This window comes from Miniopterus schreibersii, assembly GCF_964146895.1.
Source record: "Miniopterus schreibersii genome assembly, chromosome: 6".
Taxonomy (NCBI): domain Eukaryota; kingdom Metazoa; phylum Chordata; class Mammalia; order Chiroptera; family Miniopteridae; genus Miniopterus; species Miniopterus schreibersii.
In genome coordinates this window covers 59,946,247-59,967,887 of record NC_138107.1, presented here as the reverse complement: position 1 = coordinate 59,967,887, position 21,641 = coordinate 59,946,247, and the positions used below count along the sequence as shown (strand labels likewise).

At 40.9% G+C, this 21,641-nt stretch overlaps 1 protein-coding gene across 1 annotated transcript; it reads left to right on the top strand.

The window, feature by feature from the left end:
• Nucleotides 1-13,063: 13,063 nt before the first annotated feature.
• FAM162B (family with sequence similarity 162 member B) lies at nt 13,064-21,527 on the top strand. Its single transcript, XM_081140807.1, has 4 exons — nt 13,064-13,352; nt 13,497-13,608; nt 16,535-16,643; nt 19,553-21,527. The coding sequence occupies exons 1-4, from the start codon at nt 13,181-13,183 to the stop codon at nt 19,649-19,651; spliced, it is 492 nt and encodes a 163-aa protein (XP_080996933.1). The 5' UTR covers nt 13,064-13,180; the 3' UTR covers nt 19,652-21,527.
• Nucleotides 21,528-21,641: the final 114 nt, after the last annotated feature.

Sequence of the window (21,641 nt, the reverse complement as noted above, 5' to 3'; positions counted from 1 at the left end):
AACTAATATTGATCAAGTATCTACTGTGTACCAGGCATAATTCTATGCATTAGAAATACAAAAATGATAAGAGACAGACAAGTCCTCTCCTCTCAATGAGTTTAATCCTAGTGTTTTCACCACTGTGCAGTGAACAGTCAGTTCTTCAGCATCAGCTCTCTCAGCTGCTCTTTCCTCTCTGCTACCGTTACTATCATCACCAATTTAGGTTCGTAGGATTTCATACCTCTGTGTGGAAAGAGTCCAAATGAGTTACCTGCCCCAGGATTCCCCTTCCAACACAAAGAATGCATCATCACAGATCAATCCTTCTGAAGCTAATTCCAATATGGTCATACTCCTACTCAGAAAAATTGAATACCCTCCTGTTGCCTTCAGAATTATGTTAAACTCTCCTACCTTGCTAAGCAAGACCTTCCTTGGTCTTACTTCAACATGGACTGAATGTTAAAAAACAAAAACAAAGCAAGATATTAATCCTAATTGACTGCTTAGCTTAAATGTATTCACATGCAATATGGTAATAGTGTCTCATGAAATTGTTAAGGTATAAAATATTCTGATGTACATGAATGTCTTAAGAAATGAGTAGTCTGTTTGTGATTTCACTGACTCATTGCTCTGTTTATATGAAAACAGTTTCTCCTATTGACATGAGAGCAAAGCTGTAGGAGAGCGCCCAGATTATTGGGTGTGATCACGTAAAACAGAAGCCCCTGCAGTGTTGTGCCAATAGAACAATAAAAGAAATATTGTTTCATAAGAGTTGTGAGTCTTACTACAATTACTTAGCTTTCAGCAATTACTCTGGAAGGAAAAAATGCCACTCAACATAAGAAATGAAGTTCTGAATTCCATGAAGCGAAAGCTACATCCATAGCATCATGTAAAGCAAACTCCTAAGAGAATAGCTATTGTGCCTTTCATTTTTCTGTTAACCTTTGAGGCTCTTAAAATCAATTGGGTGTAAATTAAATGATTTTCTTGCTCTTTTTGAAATAAAGGAGGGTTTCGTTTTTTTATTACAAAGGCAATATCTAAATGTGGGGAGGATGGTGAGGGTGAGGGTGGGTGGAGGTGGAAGAGAGCATAGAGGGGATAAATGGTGTTGGAAAAAATAAAATAAATGTAAATCTTATCTAAAAAAATAAGAAAATAAAACTAAACAAAAATAACACACAAAAAAGGACACATAACTGTATCACCACCCACCAATTTTCCATTATATAAGCAGTCAACTCTAAATAGGTTGTCTTAATCAAGTCCAAATCATTATTCAGACAGAAACTTTCCCATTGCTCAAGACAAACTGATCTGGGGGACAGGGAAGCATTCAGAGTACTGTGCAGACTGACTCACAAGTTATCCCCTTACCTTGCTCCCAGAAACACACATACTAACATATCTTATTGTTCAAGTGCAGGGGGCTGTGGAATAAGGCACACTGTACCTCAGCCTTTACTGGCACAATGAAATCAGAAGCCAGTCGGCCCAAGTTGCTGTGAAGATCTCAGAGCAAGGTCCAAGTGCAATTGTTATCTGTGCACTCTGGGTTTAAAAATGCCCACCCCCAAACCTTGTATTCAATAAACACGGACTGAGTAAAATTAATGTTCTCACAAATATCCTTGATACCTTGGTCCGCACAGTAATTCCATGATGATTTTTTTTTTTTACAACCTTTCGCTCTAATAATTGAGTGCCCGCAGCTCTTGAGCTATCTTTAAACCAGATTTAAGATAGGCCTTCACTGCCATTGTCAGCAAAATAAGAAACCTACGAGTTAGAGTAGCAAACAATTTACTACGTAATCCTCAAAACTAAGGTTAAAATAAGAGATGTCTAATCACGGGGTTGCACACCTGAAACTAACATAATATTGTATGTCAACTGTGATTGAAATTTTTAAAAAATATTTAAAATTAAAAAAAGATGGAGACTTAACAGGTGAACAATTGAACATGGAAGGGACTGTAACATTAATCACTTCCTTCCCCCTGCCTGCTGGCCGCTGCACAGAAATGCAGCCCCCGTCTTGGACCATGACAGGGAATCTGCAAGCTGAAGGTGGCAAAGCAGCAAGACTGAAGCAGCCTTGGTCCCCAGGACCTGGAGCTGCTTTTACAGCCCTGGGTGACTTATGCTTAGAGACTCTGTAAGAATATCAAACAGCCTGATACATTCATGTGTGAGCTGCCTGTATGCTTTAATGAGTGGCTAAGCACAAAAACAATGTGAAGATTTGGAAGACTGAACATAGACGACTGGGGGAGAAAATAACAATCATTTTGCTAGGCACATGAAAGGGAGTCATTTTTCTGTTCTCCTCTAAGACACAGTGTGCATGGTGTGCTGGGGCCAAGCCTAAACCTGGTGTGCAGCTCGCCCAGAATGAGCTTGGCAAGGCCCCAAATCAGTGCTTGTAATGAAGACCTAGTGGAAGCTGAGAAAACAGGAGTTACAAGTTAGATGCACAACCAAGGCTTCCAGTAGTGATGGAAAAAAAACTTAACTATCCTATTTTCACTGGGCATGGGTGAGATGAATTGCTATATAAAAACAACTGTTAAATAATTCTCAGTATTCATATCATGTACACATTTATAAACCACACACAGACATTTCTATCTTCTGGTAATTAAATGTTTCTCTATAACCATATACAAGGAATTTGGGTGGGAAAAGCAGAGAGGAAGGGGTCCTTAGAAATGTTGCAAGAAGTAATGCCGTACCCACAGTATTCCCCCAAAGCTCCTTGCCAGGAGCACTTATGTAAGTGTGTCCTTGTTATTGTTGCCGAGACTTAACTGTGCCATAGTTTTCTTATGTGAAAAAATGATGCTAAAAATACTTGCCCTGCTACCATGTAAGGTTTTATAAAGATCAAGAGATAATGCACATTAAAGTGTTTTGAAAGCTATAAATCACTATTCAAAATATTATTACTATCCTCATCACTGTTATTATTTGTTTTCACAACAATCTTGTGAGGCAGGTAGCTATTACTAAGGAGGAAATTAAGGAACAGTGAGATTCCTTGTCTTGCCTGAAGTCATACAGCTGTTCGGTGGCCAGGTTGATGTGAATTCAGACACCCTCACCTACTACTAGACCACGCAAATTCGTGTACACTGAAAGTCAGAAAGAGGTTTCCAGAGTTGTATATGGACACTTTATCATGCGTTTGACCTAAAATGTTTAAACTTTTTAAAAGATTTATTAATTTTACAGACATCCAACTCAAACTATAAAGTTAGAATCATAAACCTGTTTTTCCTGTGAAGCAATCAAAACCAGATATGGAAAAAAATAGACACTGTATTCTTAGGCCTTCAAAATTTGTTAAATTTACCAGTTTGAAAATATAAATTATTATATACTGTAGATGAAAGGATAATTCAGATCAACTTTTGGGGAGGCAATTTGCTAATATCTATCACAATTAAAGGAACAGTTTCTGACTTAGCAATTCCCCTGCTAGGAAATTAGACCTTAGAAAATAAAATGCCAACTATTGAGAGGTATCTTTTATTACAGGATGTTCTTTGTAACAATCTTTACAATAATTTTAAAAAATTTAATTTCAAACACGTTAAATGTTCATAAAGAATCCACTATATAATGAATGGGATATTTGTTCAATAAAAGACTGTTCAACCATTTGAAAAAGTGATAGAAACCAGTTGCAGAATAGTATAATTTTTGCATGTATAATATATGTAAGATTAGAAAGAAGCATCTAACTGATAATATTAGTTTCCCCTCAGAGTATGCGATTGAAAAGACTTACTTTCTATGTTTCATAATTGTTTGAATTTTCATGACAATGAGCATGTTTTATTTCAAAATAAAATTTAAATAAAAGTAATTTCTTAACCAGTCCATTTGCTAATTTGGTGTTATCTCAATGCAAATCATGTTTTATATAATAAAAATAGAAAAATGATAAAGAATATTCTAAAACAGAATGATAAAGATAAAATTAGAAACAGTTTGTGTGTGTCCACCAGAGAAATAAAATAAAACGTAATGTATCTTTATGACCAAATATTAAGGTGCTACTTAAAAATATAAATATAAAGGTTAGACTGCAAAACAGAAATGATTGGTGAACTAATAAGTGAAAATTTTAAAATGTTATGAGTACTCAAATTAGAACTCTGTATAAATGTGAATAAAGGTTCTATAGAGAAATAGAAAATATTTGTGTTCAGGATATATGAATATGGAATAATTTTGTGACCTTTAATGTTACTTTAACAGTATATATTTAAGTAATTTAATGGAGTATATTGAAATTTACAGATGACAAGAGTAAGATTGTTCCCATCAATTTGCAACTCTATTGCTACTAGTTAGGGTGAAAGTACACTATAAAGTGAATGTAATAAATGTGAACTGGATGCCATAAAAGCACAATTGTTTTCCAATAAATAAAGGCCAGTTTCAATTGTCTGGAGGCTGGGGGGGTGGGGGTGGGGGGTTGCAAGGCCTGAAACCAAATCTATTTTTAGTGGAAAGACTATTACAGAATGTCAATTAGATTTACTTTTGAGGGGATGGGGGTATGACACTAAGCTCTTAATCGGATTCCAAGCGCGTCACATAACCAATCGGTAGCTCAGGCTAAATGGGGTTAGTAGCCTCACTTTTCCTTCTGACACTTGAGAATTTTTACTACCAAAGAAAAACAGAAAAAAGGGAAAAAATGCATGTATTTGAGTTTCCGAATACAGACTGCGAGTTAGGTAAGGTCAAGGACAGAACTCACCCTCTTCACATTCCATGAATTGAGTACAGTGCCCCACACTCTTGTCCGAGTGTTTGAAGAACAATTTGGAATACTACTGCCACCTGGTGGGCAAGTACATTTTTACTTTTTATTTATAGACAACGCAGGCATGAGAAAAGTAGGTTTACGGTTGTGAGTACGTGAAACAGTTTATTCTTGTATTATTATTTATGAATTATTGCATTATTTATTTGTATTACAACTGTACACATACTATTGCCCACCCTTGTATAACCGAAACTAAGACTCTCATGGAACACTTGCAGAGCAATTTCATGATAAACACTAATATTGATGTTTCTATTTAGTCCGATACTGATGATGAATATAGGCATTAAATTAAAATGTGCATTTTACTAGCTTACCAGATATAAGAAAATTAAGAAAGAAATGCAAAGATACATTTTTAGAAGCAAATAATTGTTTTTCTATCTTCAAATGATATGCCTAACTAACTTATGATTAAGTATGAGGGTCCTTTTAAGAAGTCTTTTGGCTAAATGAAATTCATCAGTCTATCAAAAATAATATAACATGACAATCAGCTTTTAAGCAAAACTTCCAGAGTCTGTTAATGTAATACCCTCATTTTATCTGGAAAAAAAAAGTAGAATCTCTTTTAATAAATTAATACTCTTCTATTCTTTTAAAAATATCCTTGCAAATTAAAACTAGAAGAAACATTCTTAACTGATCAGATCTATCTATCTGTACTGGGTTGAACAGTAGTCCCCCACCCCAACTCCAAATCCATATCTATCTGGAACCTATGAATGTGACCTTATTGGGAAATCAGACCCTTGCAGATGTAACCTGATTAAGCCATAGTCATACTTGGTTAAGGTGCACCCTAAACCCAATATGACTGGTGTACTTATAAGAAGAGAATTTTGACACAGAGATAAACACAAGAGGAGAAAGCAATGTGAAGACAGAAGCAGGGATTGGAATGATGCATCTATAAGCCAAGAGCTCCAAGAAACGCTGGGAACCACCAGAAGCCAGAAGAGGCAAGGAAGCATTCTTCCCTGGAGCCTTTGGAGGAAGCATGGTCTTGCCAATACCTTAATTTTGAACTTCTAGCCCCCAGGACTGAGAGAGTAAGTGAATGCAGTTTTGAGGCACTCTGTGATCATTTGTTATAGTAACCTTAGGAAACTAATACACCACCCAAACTTTCCAGTCACTTGTCTTAGCCCATTCAGGCTGCTATAACAAAAATGCCATCAACTGGGTTCCCAGCACATAAACAGCAAACACTTACTTCTCATTGTTTTGGAGGCTGGGAAGTCCAAGATCAAGGTGCTGGCAGAGTCCAGGTCTGCTAAAATCCCACGCCCTAAATGGCCATCTCTTTACTGTAACCTCACACAGCAGAAGGGACGAGGGAGCTTTCTTGGGCATTTTTAATAAAAGTACTAATCCCACTTAGGAGGGCTTCACCTTCCTGACCAATGACCTCCCGAAGGACCCCCCTCACCACACCACTATCTTGGCTGTTAGGATTTCAACATACGAAATTGATTGTGGGGAAGACAGGGGGACAGGGATATAAATATTCAGACCACAGCACCAATATTAGACATCATGGTGGAACTTTAATTAAATTCGTAACTAGTAAGTATTCTCATTAAATTCAGAGACAAAGTTCACTTTCATATCTTCTCATAAACATTGTTCTGGAAGTCATAGCCAATGATTCCAAGGAGGTATGCAAGCAGGAAGGAAACAAACTGAAGTGCCTGCTTTTTTATAATATCACTATATAAATAGAAAATTGAAGAATATGTACAAACCAGTGAACAGAACTATAAGCAAGTTCAACAGGATTGATGAATGCAAGAGCAGATAGAAAACTAAACAGCATTTCCATACATTGGTAATAACCCATCAAAAATTATCATTGAAAATATATTCATTTCCCAAAGTACTAAAAATGATAAGGTACCTAGGGATAAATCAACTGAAATACGGTATTATCTTTATGGAGAAATAGCCAAATATTTATTAAGGATGTAAAAGAAAACCTGAATAAAGCAAACTTCTAATCAAGGGCTAAAAGACTTGCTATTATAGGGACAGTAAATACTGTCTATATAATCAACTCTCCACAATTAATTTTAACACATTTCCAATAAAAATCTCAAAAGGATTGATGAACAGATTCTAAGATGTATTGGGAGTTGAGATAGCCTTGAAGAACAAAGTAATGGGATTTAAGGTAGCAATGCACTGGTGAAGGGGCAGTGATCCAACCAATGAAGCAGAAATAAAAGCCAGATATATGTTTTGGCCACATTAAAAATCAGTGCAGAAATATGGATGGTTCATTAATGATGGCAGGAAAAATGGCTGTCCTTATTTAAAAAATAATTAAATTAGATCTCCAACTCACAACATACACAAAACAATAAGTGCTAAATATCCCCATAGGTTGCCATTCCATTTAATTTTTTTTGCATGACCTAAACTGAACTTTGTTATTGAAAAATACATCTCATTTTGCCAGTGCCATAAATTCTTTTGTTTGAGTTATTATTTAGTCAAAGTACACATAAGACATAAAAATTGAGTATATATTCAAGGAAACAGTTGTTTTCTATATTTTTAATGTTCAATTTTTGGATAGCCTAGTGAGGATAACTCTTGGATCTGTAGAAGCACATATTTAATCTACATTTTCTGATTGGATGAAAGAATGAAGGAATTATTGAACAAATAAAATGACTGATTTTTCACCTTTTTAACACTCTGACTCTCAGGTTATCCAGTTCAATCTTAAAAAATTTCCTTAGATTTTGGTTTTTTAACCCAACCCAGACCACTTGTTGGAGAACTCTGATCATTTAGATGGCTTGATTATAGTGCCCTGCCAATTATCTTTTCTTTTTTATTAAATTTTTGGGTGACATTGGTAAAAAAGATTATATGGGTTTCAAGTGTAGATTTCTATAACACATGATCTGTATATTACACTGTGTGTCAAAGTCAAATCATCTTCCATAACCATATATTTGGGCCCCTCTACCCATTACCACCCCTCATCCCCTTTCCCTCCGGTGACCACCACACTGTTATCTGTGTCTATGGGTTTCAGTTTTATATCCCACATATCAGTGAAATCATATAGTTCTTAGCTTTTTCTGACTGACTTATTTCGCTTAGTGTAATATTCTCAAGGTCCATCCATGTTGTGACGAATGGCAGTATTTCATCTTTTCTTGTGGCCGAATAGTGTTCCATCGTATATATGAACTGCATCTTCTTCATCCGGTCCTCTACCAAAGGACACTTTGGTTGTCTCCATGTCTTGGCCACCGTAAATAATGCTGCAATGAACATAGGGGTGCAAATATCTTTGCCAATAAGTATTTTCAAGCTTTTTGGGCAGACACCCAAAAGAGGGGTTGCTGGGTCATATGGTAACTTTATTTTTAATTTTTTGAGGAGCCTCCATACTGCTTTCCATAGTGGCTGTTCCAGTTTACATTCCCACAGGCAGTGAGGGAGGGTTCCTTTTTCTCCACAGCCTCTCCAACACTTGTTATTACCTGTCTTGTTGATAACAGCCACTCTAGCAGGTGTGAGGTGGCATCTCATTGTAGTTTTGATTTGCATTTCCCTAATAGCTAGTGAAGTTGAGCATCTTTTCAGATATTTGTGGGCCATTTGTATGTCTTCTTGGGAGAGGTGTCTGTTCAGGTCCTCTGCTCATTTTTTAATTGGATTGTTTGTTTGTTTGTTTGTTTGTGGTAATAGCACCCTGACAATTAAACAAATTCTCTTGTAAATCTTCATGATCATAAATAATGATTAAATTTTCATTTGCAGATGGTGATGTAATAGGAAATGTGCAAAACAAAAACCAAGCAACTTAATCTCAGCTTTTTTAATTAGCTATGCATAATATGCTCTCAAGTTTCTTCATTGGTTTATCACTATATTTCATGCCCATTCGCCCCCTCACTGGATTTCCTTTTCCCAAAAAAAATGTTCATTATGAAGCATTCTTAGTATAATAATAAAATAAAGTTAAAAAATAGCTATGCCTAAATATTATTATATTTCACATTGAAAATTAGAAATCAGTATGAGTAACCCCAAGTAAAAAGATTTAAAAGGGAAAAGGAAATTCTTCTGATAAGTTTATTTTTTTTATCCCTGAACAGGCAAAACATTCAAATAGGTCATTTCCCAATTTCCGAGTAAATATGACCACACAAGCCAAGAGAGAGATAAGCAGCTGAGAGAAGCTGAGGAAGAGTTGCACAAACACATGTAGGACAAGAGGTAGTTGTCCTCAGGGAACCTGGAGTGGCATCATTCACATCATGATTATGGAAGAACAGCCTTCTTAGTTTGTAACCATATATATAGGTATTATATTGTACATTTATAATGGGTGTGATTAATTTTGCAAGACCCATTTCCTATGGGTATGGGTATGCAAATACGTATGAGTATGCGTGGGGGGGGGGGGAGGTGGTGTGGGACCGGAGGCTGGAGAAGTACTAGTAAGTAATCACAGAATTCTCTTGAAGCATGCAGATTTGAACCAAGTAAAGTCATTATTGTGCCTCAAGGGTGAAAAGTTTGTAGTACATTTAGTTCTTGGGACCACAAAATGCTAACTGTGTCACACAATTGTTACTAGGAGCTTTGGAGTTTGAAATTGATCCCTGGGGCCATTGCAGATGCCCCTTCACTGTACTGAGGGTGTTTTGCATCAACAGCACTTTATAAATATGCATGCGTTTCAGATTTGTTATTTTTAGAACAAATGAAAGCTATGTAAGCGGCTCTCTCTATGGAGCAGGACTCACCCTCCTCCCCCAAGCATTTCCCTTGCCTCCCTCTTTCTCCTAAGCTCTAAGGGCCCTTCTTTTGATTCTGTAACTTGTTTTCCTGAACCCATTTCTTCTACCTCTGTGATTTTCTAAATAAACTTTCTTTTATAATTTGAAAAAAATATATATGGAATATGGAAAACATGAAAGCCTTCCAACAGTTCAGGGAGCAGGTAATCCAACCTGTTTTCTTCTGTATGTATTTCTCAGACTAATGTTTTGAACAATGGGACAAGTAACTCAGCCAGTGAGACTCAGCCGTGCCCTGATGAGCACCGGTCACACACACAGTGCTTACCCAGCCCGCCAAGCCAAACTAAATGTGATGTTAGTTGATAAGCTGTTGTGCATCCCTGTTAGCACAGAATAATTCAATGTGGCCTCCCTGCCTGTGGTTCGTGATCTTTTAAATGGTCTAGGGATATGGCAAGGGCAGAAAATTTAAATCAGACTATGCAAAATATCAAAGCAGGAGGCTTGGAAAGAGTTCTCCCAGCCTCATTATGAATTTCTTCAGAGTTGTTTTTGTGGTCTGTGGCTAGGGATGTGGGGTGCAGGGTTAGAGGAGGGACAGGGAAGAGACTGGACCATGAAAGTTTTACACGATTACATCCATGTTTTAGAAAACTACCTCTGAAGGCTAGGCAGGGAGAGGATTGGGGTAAGAACTGACCAGCGATGGGGAAAATATAGAGTGTCCCCAAAAATATATACATACACTTTGAATAATTATAAAGACAGTGTTTATTAAAATACATTTCGTTTTCAAAATTGAGCTGTCAGCGGTTAAAGTGGGACACCCTGTACTTTGCAGGTTGTTACAATACAATGGTTGAGAGAAAATAAGACTGAACTACAGCAGTGAAAATGGGAATCAAGAGGAACACATGAAGATCTGTACGTAGGAGCTCACTGATGACTTTCGAGAGGTCATGCTGAGCTTTTCCTGGAGCCCTAAGCCCAGGCCTAGTACCTAGTGAGCAACTGGCCCTCACCTAGACTACCCACTGGTAAGATTGTCCTAAGCACTGGAGACCACTGTGAGCTGGGTCTGCAGGTAAACTCGCTTTAGAACTTCCCCTACAGAGAGACTAGCAGGGGTTTGGGAAGCAGTGAGTCAGGCCCTCCCACCCCTCCTTTGGAAGCAGGCATTTCCAGGGAGGGAACAGCCCGCCAGGCTGGGAGCTTCTCGGGCAGCTCGCAGCACTCTGCGTTTCCTGCCTTAGCCCAGTGCTGAGCACACAGTAGCTTTTAATAAAGAAAAATAATGATCATTTTTAAATGACCCACACTTTCCACTCAGTCTAGTACTGAATGGTTAAACTGAAAACACCACGGATTGATCAACTCTGTGAGGGGTAAATATGTTCGTGTGCTTACCTGCTGTCACCTCAGAGCCTAGAACAGCGCCCAGCACATAGGAGACACTCAGCGCTGTCCTGGCTAGAAGAAGGGGGGGGGCGTCGCAAATAAAGTAATACAACTAGCTTTTCCTTCCGTTAGAGGTTGAGTCAAGTCTTTTTAAAATTTGTTCCAACTCTAGAACCAAAGAAAACATCTCTCATGCAGCTGTAATATTTTTATGTAGACCACTGCCAAGTAGGGACATTTCAATCCCATCAGGAATAGAGAGTAGGACGGAAATTGTTCTTTCTCTCATGACATAAGCCTTTATTTCCTCGCCTGTCCTTCCGTGCTGCTAGAGGAACTTGAGAGAGAAAGTCATGTGGCGATGCCTGACGTCCAGTTCTCTCCAGGGAAATAAATTCATTTAGCTAGTTTAACATTCCTTGGTGAGCTATTAACGATTGGTTGTTTGGCAGAGGTGATTTCTTCTCCGCGACACGAAGAAAAATAAAATATTAAAGGAAAACATAACGTATTTGAATAACGGGAGCATCGTCACGCAGCATATTCCTGGAACAATCAATACCATGTACAGCAACCCCCTCTGTCGCCGCAATTCACTCAGTTCACTGTGTAGTCAGGCATTTCAGTTTTTTCTTAAACTGGCCCAGAGGGAATCTATTTTGGTTTTGAAGACTTGCACTCACAAACTATTTATTTAACAAATACTTACTAAGTACCTGCTAAATGCCAATTTGGGGGCTGCATCCTGGGGACGGAGTGGTGACTCAGACAGAACCCTCCCAGCCTAGGGGCTCACCCTCCTACCTCCCTACAGGAGCGCGCGAGTTGAAAGCCTTCGCGCTGAGAGACCAGTTAGACAAAACGCCGCAAGGGAAGGAAGCCCTGACCGTTTCTGAAGTGCCGTTTCGTGCGCGGCACATTTTAGAAGGGATACCCTTAATCGCTCTTTCTAAACATCTTCCACCCCACCCCTGCTTACTTTTTTTCAATCCTGCTTTCTTTCCCTTCCGCTCCTAATCCCCACTGGACAAGTTCGCCGTTCTTTCCACCTCTGAGAGGTGGCTGACCCACAGTAGGGCTTTTGTAGTCGCCGAGAGAATGAACTTGAGAGAGAGAAATCCTGGTTTTGTAAAGGAGACCAAGAGTCGTGATTTCAATGGTTTGCTCATGACCGTGCCACCCTTAGGTCAGAAACCAGGGGCTTAAACCTCGGCGTGAAGGCAAAGCCCGCCTTCGTTCCACAGCCACGCCTCTGAACTGCTCCTGTCTCCTTTCGGTGAACACCATTGTGTGAAAGGCACTTGCAGGTGCAGAGGTCTTGCCTTCAAGAGCCTGACAATCTAGTTACCAAGAAAAAAAAGGAAGGAACGAACATTTCTGGAGATGCAGGTGGGCGTGTAAGGCAGGGTCCGGTGGGGGAGGCATCCCGGGGACCGTGAGCGGGCCTGGCCTGGGTCTGCAGCGCCTCTCGCCCGGCCGGGATCTGCTGTCCCTGGAGCGCGAGCGGGTAAAACAGCAATGCCCCCGCAGCGCACGGCTCCCGCGCGCCCTCTCCGAGCCCTGTTCCACCTGGGCCCAGAGAGCAGCAGGCTCTCCCGGCTCCCGGCAGAGGCGAGGCGGCCGGAGGTTACGGAAAGGCTCGTTTGGGGAGGGTTTGCAGAGCTTGCGTCCCGGGAGAACATTGTAGCAACTGAGCTTGTTTTGCCTAGAAAATAAGAAAAGCCTGGGCGTGCGGGGGCGAGGAGCTAATGCACCACCAGAATGCGCTGGCTGCCCTCGCTTACCCTTCCTGGGTAAGCATGTGAAGCGTCCTGCTCTGCAAGCAGAGGGTTTGAATTTCTTCTCCTGGGTACCAGCAAGTGGAACCGCAGGGCGAACGCCTGATGGAAACACGCTTCTACCCCACGCAAAGAAACACGTGCCTTGGAATGAGCTGCAGGAAATGTCTGCGCGGAGTTCCCAGGCGGAGGCGGGCTGCTCCCTGGGGCCCCCTGCGGAGGAAATCTGCGGCCCGGGCCGCCGGCCGGGGCGGGCCTGGGAGCCGGGCGGACGCGCTCGGAGGCTCCAGCTGCGCGGCCGGCTCCCCGGGGAGCGCGGCTCGGCGGGCGGGGGCGCGGGGAGCTCGCGCTCCGGCTCGGCCCTGGCTGCGGGCGCGGGCGCGGGACGCAGCATGTTCGCGGCCGCCGGGAGCCTCCTGCGCCTCTGCCCCGCGCGCACCTTCCTCTGCGCCCCGGGGGCGCCTCGAGAAGCCGCACGACGGCCGGTCGCGCTTCTCCGGCCCCGGGGTCTCCCCCGCTACTCCAGCGGCGGGCCCCCCAGCGGCTCGGGGCCCCAAAGTCCGGGTGAGTCAGGAGTGGGAATGGCCTGGCCGGGAGAGGGCTGCGGCGGGGCGAGCGGGGGGCCTCGCTGGGGCGGAGGCGTGGGCGCGCTGAGCCGCTGCGCCCCGGCGCTCTCGGCGCCCCCACCCACCCCCGCCGCTTCCGCAGCAGGGAAGGTTCACAAGGTCCCCGCCGAGCACAAGCCTTCCCAATTCGACAAGAAAATCCTGCTGTGGACCGGGCGTTTCAAAGCGATGGAGGACATCCCGCCTCGGATCCCGTAAGTGCGCCCTGGGAGCTCTGGGCGGGGGCCTGGAGGGTTGCGGGCTCCGTCCGCTCCCGGACCTGGGCGCACCCTGCAGCGGAGGCGGTAGCAGTGCTGCTCGGTGCTCCGCAGGAACACCCAACACCTTAAGGAATTTACCTACGCGCCCCCCCCCCCGCCCCATTCGGTTAAATGTCAAGGCCCTCGACTGGACAGTGGCAGCTAAACTTCCAGGGAGATTGCTGAAGCTGCGTGAAAACTCCGAAGTTAGTGGGCGCCTCCCCAGGGCTCAGACCCCCCACCCCCCGGGGAGCGCCTACCCCTGAGGCGGCGGCTCTTGGAGGCCGAGCGTAGGCGCGGCCCTGGCGCGCACCCCAGGTGGCTGCGGGGGCGCGGGGCCGAGCGCGGCGGGGGCTCCCCGCGCAGCCCGGGCGGCGCCGCGGCCGGTGTCGGCTGGAGACTCCCCGGGAAGCGGCCGCGTGGCCTCCTTTCCTGGGCGGGAGACGCCTGGGGTACCCGCGGCTCTGCGCCCCTCTGAGCCCCGCTTTAGTAGGACCAGGACCCCCAGCGCATCGCTGGCCTCGTCTCCATCCCAAACCCACGATAAAGGCTCCGTAAAAGATAAAGCAAGCTGACAACGTCACCTCCAGAGTAAATGCAAACAAGAAACTAAATTAAAAACTATCCTTCCTGCAGTTTCAGTTCGTGCAAAGCCCCATAAACTTGCCAGCATTTTTGCAGGGGAGTGGGCAAAAAGGGAAGGGAGGACACTAAGAATAAAATCCACCTAATATTTTTAAACTGATTCTAAAAAGAGACTAGAACTATAATATCAAATAAGGACTTCAAAGATTCTGTATGTTATCTCTATACGATATAATAAATGCCTGTGAGAATAGATATTGAAACCTGGGCCTACATCTTGTTCTGCACGTAACTACCTACACTTCTCTTGCTTGTTAATTTACTAGTTACCAAAAGCATCTTAACTAAACGAAAAAATAAAACGTGTTCGTATGTGTTCACTCATTAATGAATTCTCAAACATTTATTCCTTTCTTGGATCAAATTATTTCATGAGGAATGGATATGGAATTTGAAATATCGTGGAACTTGAAGTGTTTTTCAGCATTTATTCATCCAGAGACTTTTTTAATATTATAAAGGAAACTTTCTTTTCTTTGAGATCTATAGACTCCAAACTGCAGACAGCCCAAAGCAGAAATTAGCCTCAGCAATGCTAAAACAGCACTCTCAGTTGTTTTTTTTGGATTTTGAGTGCTAGTGCCCTAATAAAGTAATCGAGAATGTATTGTAAATTAATGCTTGTCAGGCGACTCCAGGCCCAGCATCGTATTAATACAGCTGTATGTGTGAAGAGATCCATTTTACAGAAATAATTTCATTTCCCCAGGATCACAGTTAAAAGGAGTATTATAAACAGGGGAATTTAACTTTGAACAAGACACCTACGGAAAGTGTTATAGTTTGGGGTTGAAAATATGAAAGTATTTGAACACTTTTCATTTTACTATTTTCTATAATTTTTTTTAAAGCATTGCTACTTGGAAGGTATACGCCTCCTCTGCTGACTTTTACAGTGTAGACAGTTTTCACTTTTTATGCTCTTAATGGGCATGTAATTACCAAGTGACCTATAATTTTTGTACCAGACATTAATGATATTTATTAATAACTGTACTTTTTCTGGTCCTTTCTGTTCTAAACTAATTTGGTAGAGTAGATCAAAGTCAGACGGATGGGTAAAAAAGATCAGATCTATCAGGTCCCATCTGGAATAAAAGTCAACAACAAATATAATCTAATGACATGTCTTTATATTCGCCTGTTTGCAGCTGATGTCTGAAAACATTAATCTGCCTAAAGTCTAAGGAAAACAGTCTAGGTATTGGTTTTCTGTGCTTTTTTGACTAGTGGAAACATTTTTCATTTTTAAGAGAAACGGTAACTTGTCTTTATGAAAACATTTTTTATGTAACTGCATTTTATTTAAGCTCGACATTAGGTAAGAAAGAATACCGTTGAGTACATTAGTACATTCTCAAGAATCACTTTTTAATTATGTGTATTTATAAACTGCTGCTCCATATTACTGCACACTGTTAAAGTCGACTTCAATATAAAAGGCCTACAGGCATGATTACTTTTGTAACACTGCTTCGTAAGCGGTATATCTAAAATTTGGGGCAACTTGCTTGTAATTTTATTAATGAATTAGCCTACTCAGTTTTCAAATAAGCATGTAAAATTTCAGAATAATAATACGAAAATGCAGGCGTCCTTTCTCTTTTTCTTTGACAAATCATTGTGATTTTAATCATTTCTTCCAAAAACTTCGCGCAAAGCCATGAAGGAAACACCTTTTCTCTGTAGTTGTTCTCACAAAAATATACAATGTATTATAGCAGTGTAACAACAGTCATCCTCACAAAACGTGTAACAGTCTCTTTAACTGGGATAGGATGGGAGGGGGCGGCAAGAAGAGATTGGGAGTTCGGTAAAAAAGCAAAATGATGAAAATGAGTTTTAAAAAACAGCCTGTTTAAAACTGAAAACAAACAAATGAACAACACGAGTCAGGCATACAGTGGCTTTCATGCTTACCTTTACCCCTGAACCAGTGGAAAAAGTCAAAGGATGGACAGTCAGGCCATAATCTCTAGCAGTTCATTATATTTTGGTCAGTTAGAAACTGAGTAACTGCACTGGTTTTGTAGTGCTAACACCAGTTAACACCTAAATATATACCTGTTCATTTGAAATCGGTAAGATGATGACCCAGCAGTTGGAAGTCTTTCACATCTGCAATTTGCATTCAGGGAAATTTTTGGAATAGATACCTTACAAATCACTGTCTGTTATGCCAGTCAGGAAATCATATTGCTTTAATGTCCTTAACAGAATACCTATCTTGATGTAGGCGAGAAATGATCGATGCTGCAAGAAACAAAGCTCGAGTGAAAGCTTGCTACATAATGATTGGGCTCACAGTCATCGCCTGCTTTGCAGTGATAGCGTCGGCCAAAAGGGTGAGTACCTCTTTAAGGTAAAGACAGACGTGAAAAGAAAAGACAGACAGAAGTACAGTGTGTTTTCACTTAGGAGTGTGGGGGTGAAAATAGACTGAGAATTTTAAAAAGTATTAAGAGCTTTGTTCTCAATTTGGGGAATATTGCTGTTCTTTCCATGTAAGAACAACTTTTTCTTAGACACCTTGAGGGACCCACATATATCTATCTATACTGGAAACAAACTTGTTCATGGAAATTTGAGTCAACAAATGGACTATATGAGCAGGAGAGACAAAAGTTTGTTTCCATTTGTAAGATAAAAACAAAACAGAACAGAACAGTGTGTTGCCTGGTTAAAATCGGCACAGAAGAACTTTGTTGTGTGAGCGTTATCCAGACTAGATCATTCCTTAAGTCGTGAACTCAATTAGCTATAGCACAGAATCACAAAATAGTAAGAAATGCAAAAGTGGGAAGTGATCACCAAGGCGGACTAGTTTGTCTATATCCTGTATCTGAGCCTTTTTCTTGCCGTCTTCAATATGTGCTTTCTAGAGAGAAATTAAGAGCTAATCAATTACTCTAATTTTGTTTCCTGCTTAACCAAATCCTTCCATCTGCTGATCAAACTTTACATCGAACAGCAGCCCCACACATATTGGCAGACATCTCACACATCCCTATGAGTCTTCTCCAGTCTTCATTACTCTGTCCCTAAAAACGTCCCTCTATTTGGAGCTCTCCTCTGGACACACTCCAGTTGATTAGTGTCTCTAGTCATTGTGACACCTGCGACTGAGCCCATCAGAGCGTGATTAGAACTTTCTTGTTTATGAACATCATGTTTTAGTGGCTCAGTACGAGTTGGAACTGGATTTTGACAGCCATGTCACACAGACTGGTTTGCTTGGATCCATACAGCGTCATGCTCTGGGCATGTTTAGCCGATGCCCAGAGGACGGCTCTTTAGAATGATAATTTTGCCTGCTCCTATGATTTGCTCTTCTTTACTTTCCAGGTTTTCAAGAGTATTTGAGCCCAATAATTCACATGTGGACTAGGGCCACTAAGCTTACTGATTTTATGCACATGGCCATTCATTTCTATTATCTTACCCTAGCAAAGAACTTATGCTTTGAAATTATTCTCAGCAAATGGAAAATTTCTTAAGTCTTTGTTGGGATGAACACATAAACACAGAAATAAATGTGGTCATCTCTTGTTTTTGACCTTCCCTAGATAAAATGACTGCCCACCAAGTTGATGATTTTTTTAGCTCCTAAATGACAGATTGGAGCCTGACACTGTCCGGACCCTCCCTGTTTCGCACCATCTCCTCTTTGTTCATTATGCTCCGTCTGCACTGATTATTTTTTCTGTGTTCTGAAACATCAAACTCTTTCTCCTCTCTAGGCTTTCCTTCCTTTCCCTGCTCTTGCCATAGACGGCTTCTTCTCATTCTCAAAGAAAGCTCTGCTGACCACGCCGTCTATAATGGCCTCCCCCAGGCACTATTGCATCATCTTTCCAGTGCTCATGAGGTCATTATATGTCATCGATCCTGTTGGCTCTCCTTTAAAACCTACCCACAGCTGGAGCAGCGCGCACCGTCTCTCCTGCTATCGCCCTGGTCTGAGATAACCAGCACCTGTCGCCTAGTTTACCGCAGTATCTTCTGAAATCGCCTCGCCGCCGCCCCTCTTGCCTCTCACCAGCTCACCTTTCATTTTGAGTCGTTAATGCGTGTACCTTAAGTAAGATTGTGGCAGTTAGAGAGAAAAGGTGAGCAATTTGAAATATATTTGGGGAGGTACAAAGAAGAGAACTTTGTGATAAATTCAAAGTGAGAAGAGGAAAGAAAACAGAAGAAAGAAACCCCAAAGCCCTGGTTTTTCACTTGAACAACCAGATGGATGGTGGTGCTGTTGTTGAGCTGTGTAAGGCTGGAGAAAGAACTGGCAGGCATGACAGTCCTCTCTTTGGATATATTAGCTGCGAGATGCGTATTAGACTTCCACCAATGTCACACCTCTGTTTATTCTAAGAACGTTGTATGCTCTTCGGTCTGAGGGGCCTATAGCTTTCCTCACTCTGAACGTTAAGCTGTCATAACTTCAAAGACAGCCCCTACCCCCAGTGTATCTGTTCCCTCTCCACCTACTACGAATGTATGTTGGAACTTCTAATTCTATTCTCCATGTCTCTTAACTTCTCTTTTCTGTTTTTTGTATCTTAACTGTGCTGAATTTAGATGATTATTTCCTCAGATCTATCTTCTAGCTAGAGTTTTTACTCCTTAATTATCTTTTCTTTTCACAGATGATTCCTTCCCCCCACCCCAATAAAAGCTTATTTTCTTTGCCAGTTCCTCAGGCTGGTGAGAGATGTTTTGGTAATTTCATAGGGGTACCTTTTCCTGGTACCTCCAACTTTTCATTGGTAGCTCAACCCTATGCCCAAGATCCAAATCCTGGACCTGCCGGTTGGTACAGAGGGTAAACTCCCAGCCCATGGCTGTTGAAGCCAGTATTTTTTCCTACTGCTCCCCCCAGAATGAAACCATTTCCTTCTATCCTGACTTCAGCCCTCCTCATTCCCCACCAATTCATGCCTTTTGAGTTCTTTTCATTTCTGATACCTGAGGATTTCTCTTTCTTTGAGTTAATTTTTATACAAAATATATCTGTGTGCGCCAAGAAAGGATGGGGCAAGTTTCTGACATCAGCTGCCGTGTTGATTGGAAGTCTAGCAACTGAAGCAATTTGTTTTCTATACCAAGGGATCATTTTCTTGGATACTATTACTGACAGATGGTTTAAATTACTTTTCTCCCTTTCACTGAATCTCTCCTACATATGTCTATCTAAAACACAAATTCTTTCCAGAGAGTTACAATGCTTTGCATTTTGTTTTTTGTTTTTTTTCAGGCTGTAGAAAGACATGAATCTTTGACAAGCTGGAACCTGGCAAAGAAAGCTAAGTGGCGTGAAGAAGCTGCTTTGGCTGCACAGGCTAAGGCTAAATGATATTCTAAGTGACGGAGGGTTAATCAGGATATCATCTTATCAGCGACAACAGAAGATAGCTCAAGTAGAGTATCTGGCAAAACACTTGCCATGGGTATTTTTTGGTGACAAGCACAGTCTTTTCTATTTTTACCTTTTAGTAAATTTTTATTGAAATATACATTCAGACAAGTACACAAAAGTGTATACACACTTTGATAGATTTTTACATAGTGAGCACACCTGAGTAACCACTGTGCAGGTCAAAATGTAGAACAGCAGCAGCAGCTCAGAAGCCTCCTTTTAGCCCTGTCATTAGTTTCCAAAGGTAACCATTGTCATGAGTTTTATCACCATACATTAGTTTTTGAACTTTATATAAATGGAATTACACAACCTGCACTTGGGAGCATAGATTCTTATGCTCAACGTTACATTGTGAGATTTATCCGCAGATTGTGTGTAGCACGAATTCATTCACTTCTAGTGGTATAATATTCCATTGGATATGTCACAATTTATGTTTAGCCCAGTTTTTAGCCATGACAGAAAAAGCTAAAATGAACACTGCGTGTCATTAAAATGTTGTTGAACTAAAATCACTAAGGACTCTCTAAATCTAATTTTCAACCAAAGTTCCACTGTATTTGGTAACTGAATAGCCCCTCTAGTTATTCTTTTTATAGGGAACAAGAAAGATACCTCAACAGTAAAGTTTTCCACAAGTATAAAATATTCCATTTTTAAATAACAGGCACTTTGGGGTATTACACATTAAATTGCCTAAACTGTCTACTGTTTCCAAATTAAAATGTACATTAACTACTGAGCATTCCAAGTTCTTTACTTGGTGGGGTTGCCCCAGTCAGCATTTTAGTTCTGGTGGTGCTGTGCGGCATTGCTTGCCAGTGAAATTATTTGAAATTTTCATTTCATAACAGAATGAAAAAAATGTAATGATAAAGTGATATTAATAATGTATGATATATATGTCTCCTAAAATTTAAACTACTGAAACAAACATAAAAATCATTAGATGTGCGCCCTGGGAGGTATGGCTCAGTTGGTTGGAGCATCGGCCCATGCACTGAAGGGTCATGGGTTCGATTCCCAGTCAGGGCACATATCCAGGCTGTGGGTTCGATGCTAGGTCGGGATGCAAGTGGAAGGCAACCTATCAGTGTCTCTCTCTCACACTGATGTTTCTCTCTTTCTCTCCCTCTCCCTTCCTCTCTCTCTAGAGTCAATGAAAAACATATTCTCGGGTGAGGATTTTTTTAAAAAACCATTAGATGTGCTAAAAGGAGGGAGGGATCATGTGTTTATTTAACTTAGTCAATTGTTCAAATATGAAAGGAAATTAGAGAACATGTATAAAATTAAGCAAACACCTCATTAAAGGATATATTTAGGGATTTCTGGGAAGTTTAACTCCACTGCACACTGAAGTCTGTTTTTTGGCATGTACATTGTATCTTCATTCATTTTCAGTAATTCATTTGCCATTAAAATTGCAGACTAGAAACACTGTACACTGAAAATAACTCATCCAATTACTTTCACTACTCTGTGATTAACATAGTTTCAAATACTGAAGGAAATGAAATCATCCAAAGCAAAAAATGTGGTGGTGAAAGATAAAAACACTAGGTTAGGGGGCCCTAGGCTTGGCTACTCTGTGGCCTTACGTTCCAGAGTACTGTAAGAAAGTTAAACCCTCCAATTTCTAAATAAACCCATTGTATTGTATTAAATAACAGAATAGGAAAAAATAATCTCAGTTAAAACTATGAATGTCCAGTAATTGCCAAGGCTTGAGAGACAAAAATATATTAGACATTTTTCCTATTATAGCAAAATATATAGATTCTAAAATAAAAGCAACATACTGCTTCATACAAACTTTTGTCTTACTGGTTTTAGAAAGTGGGTGGAATATTAATCAATGATGGCATCTGTTTTTGCTCTGCTAGGATATACATATAATCTAAGAATAAATGAAATACACACA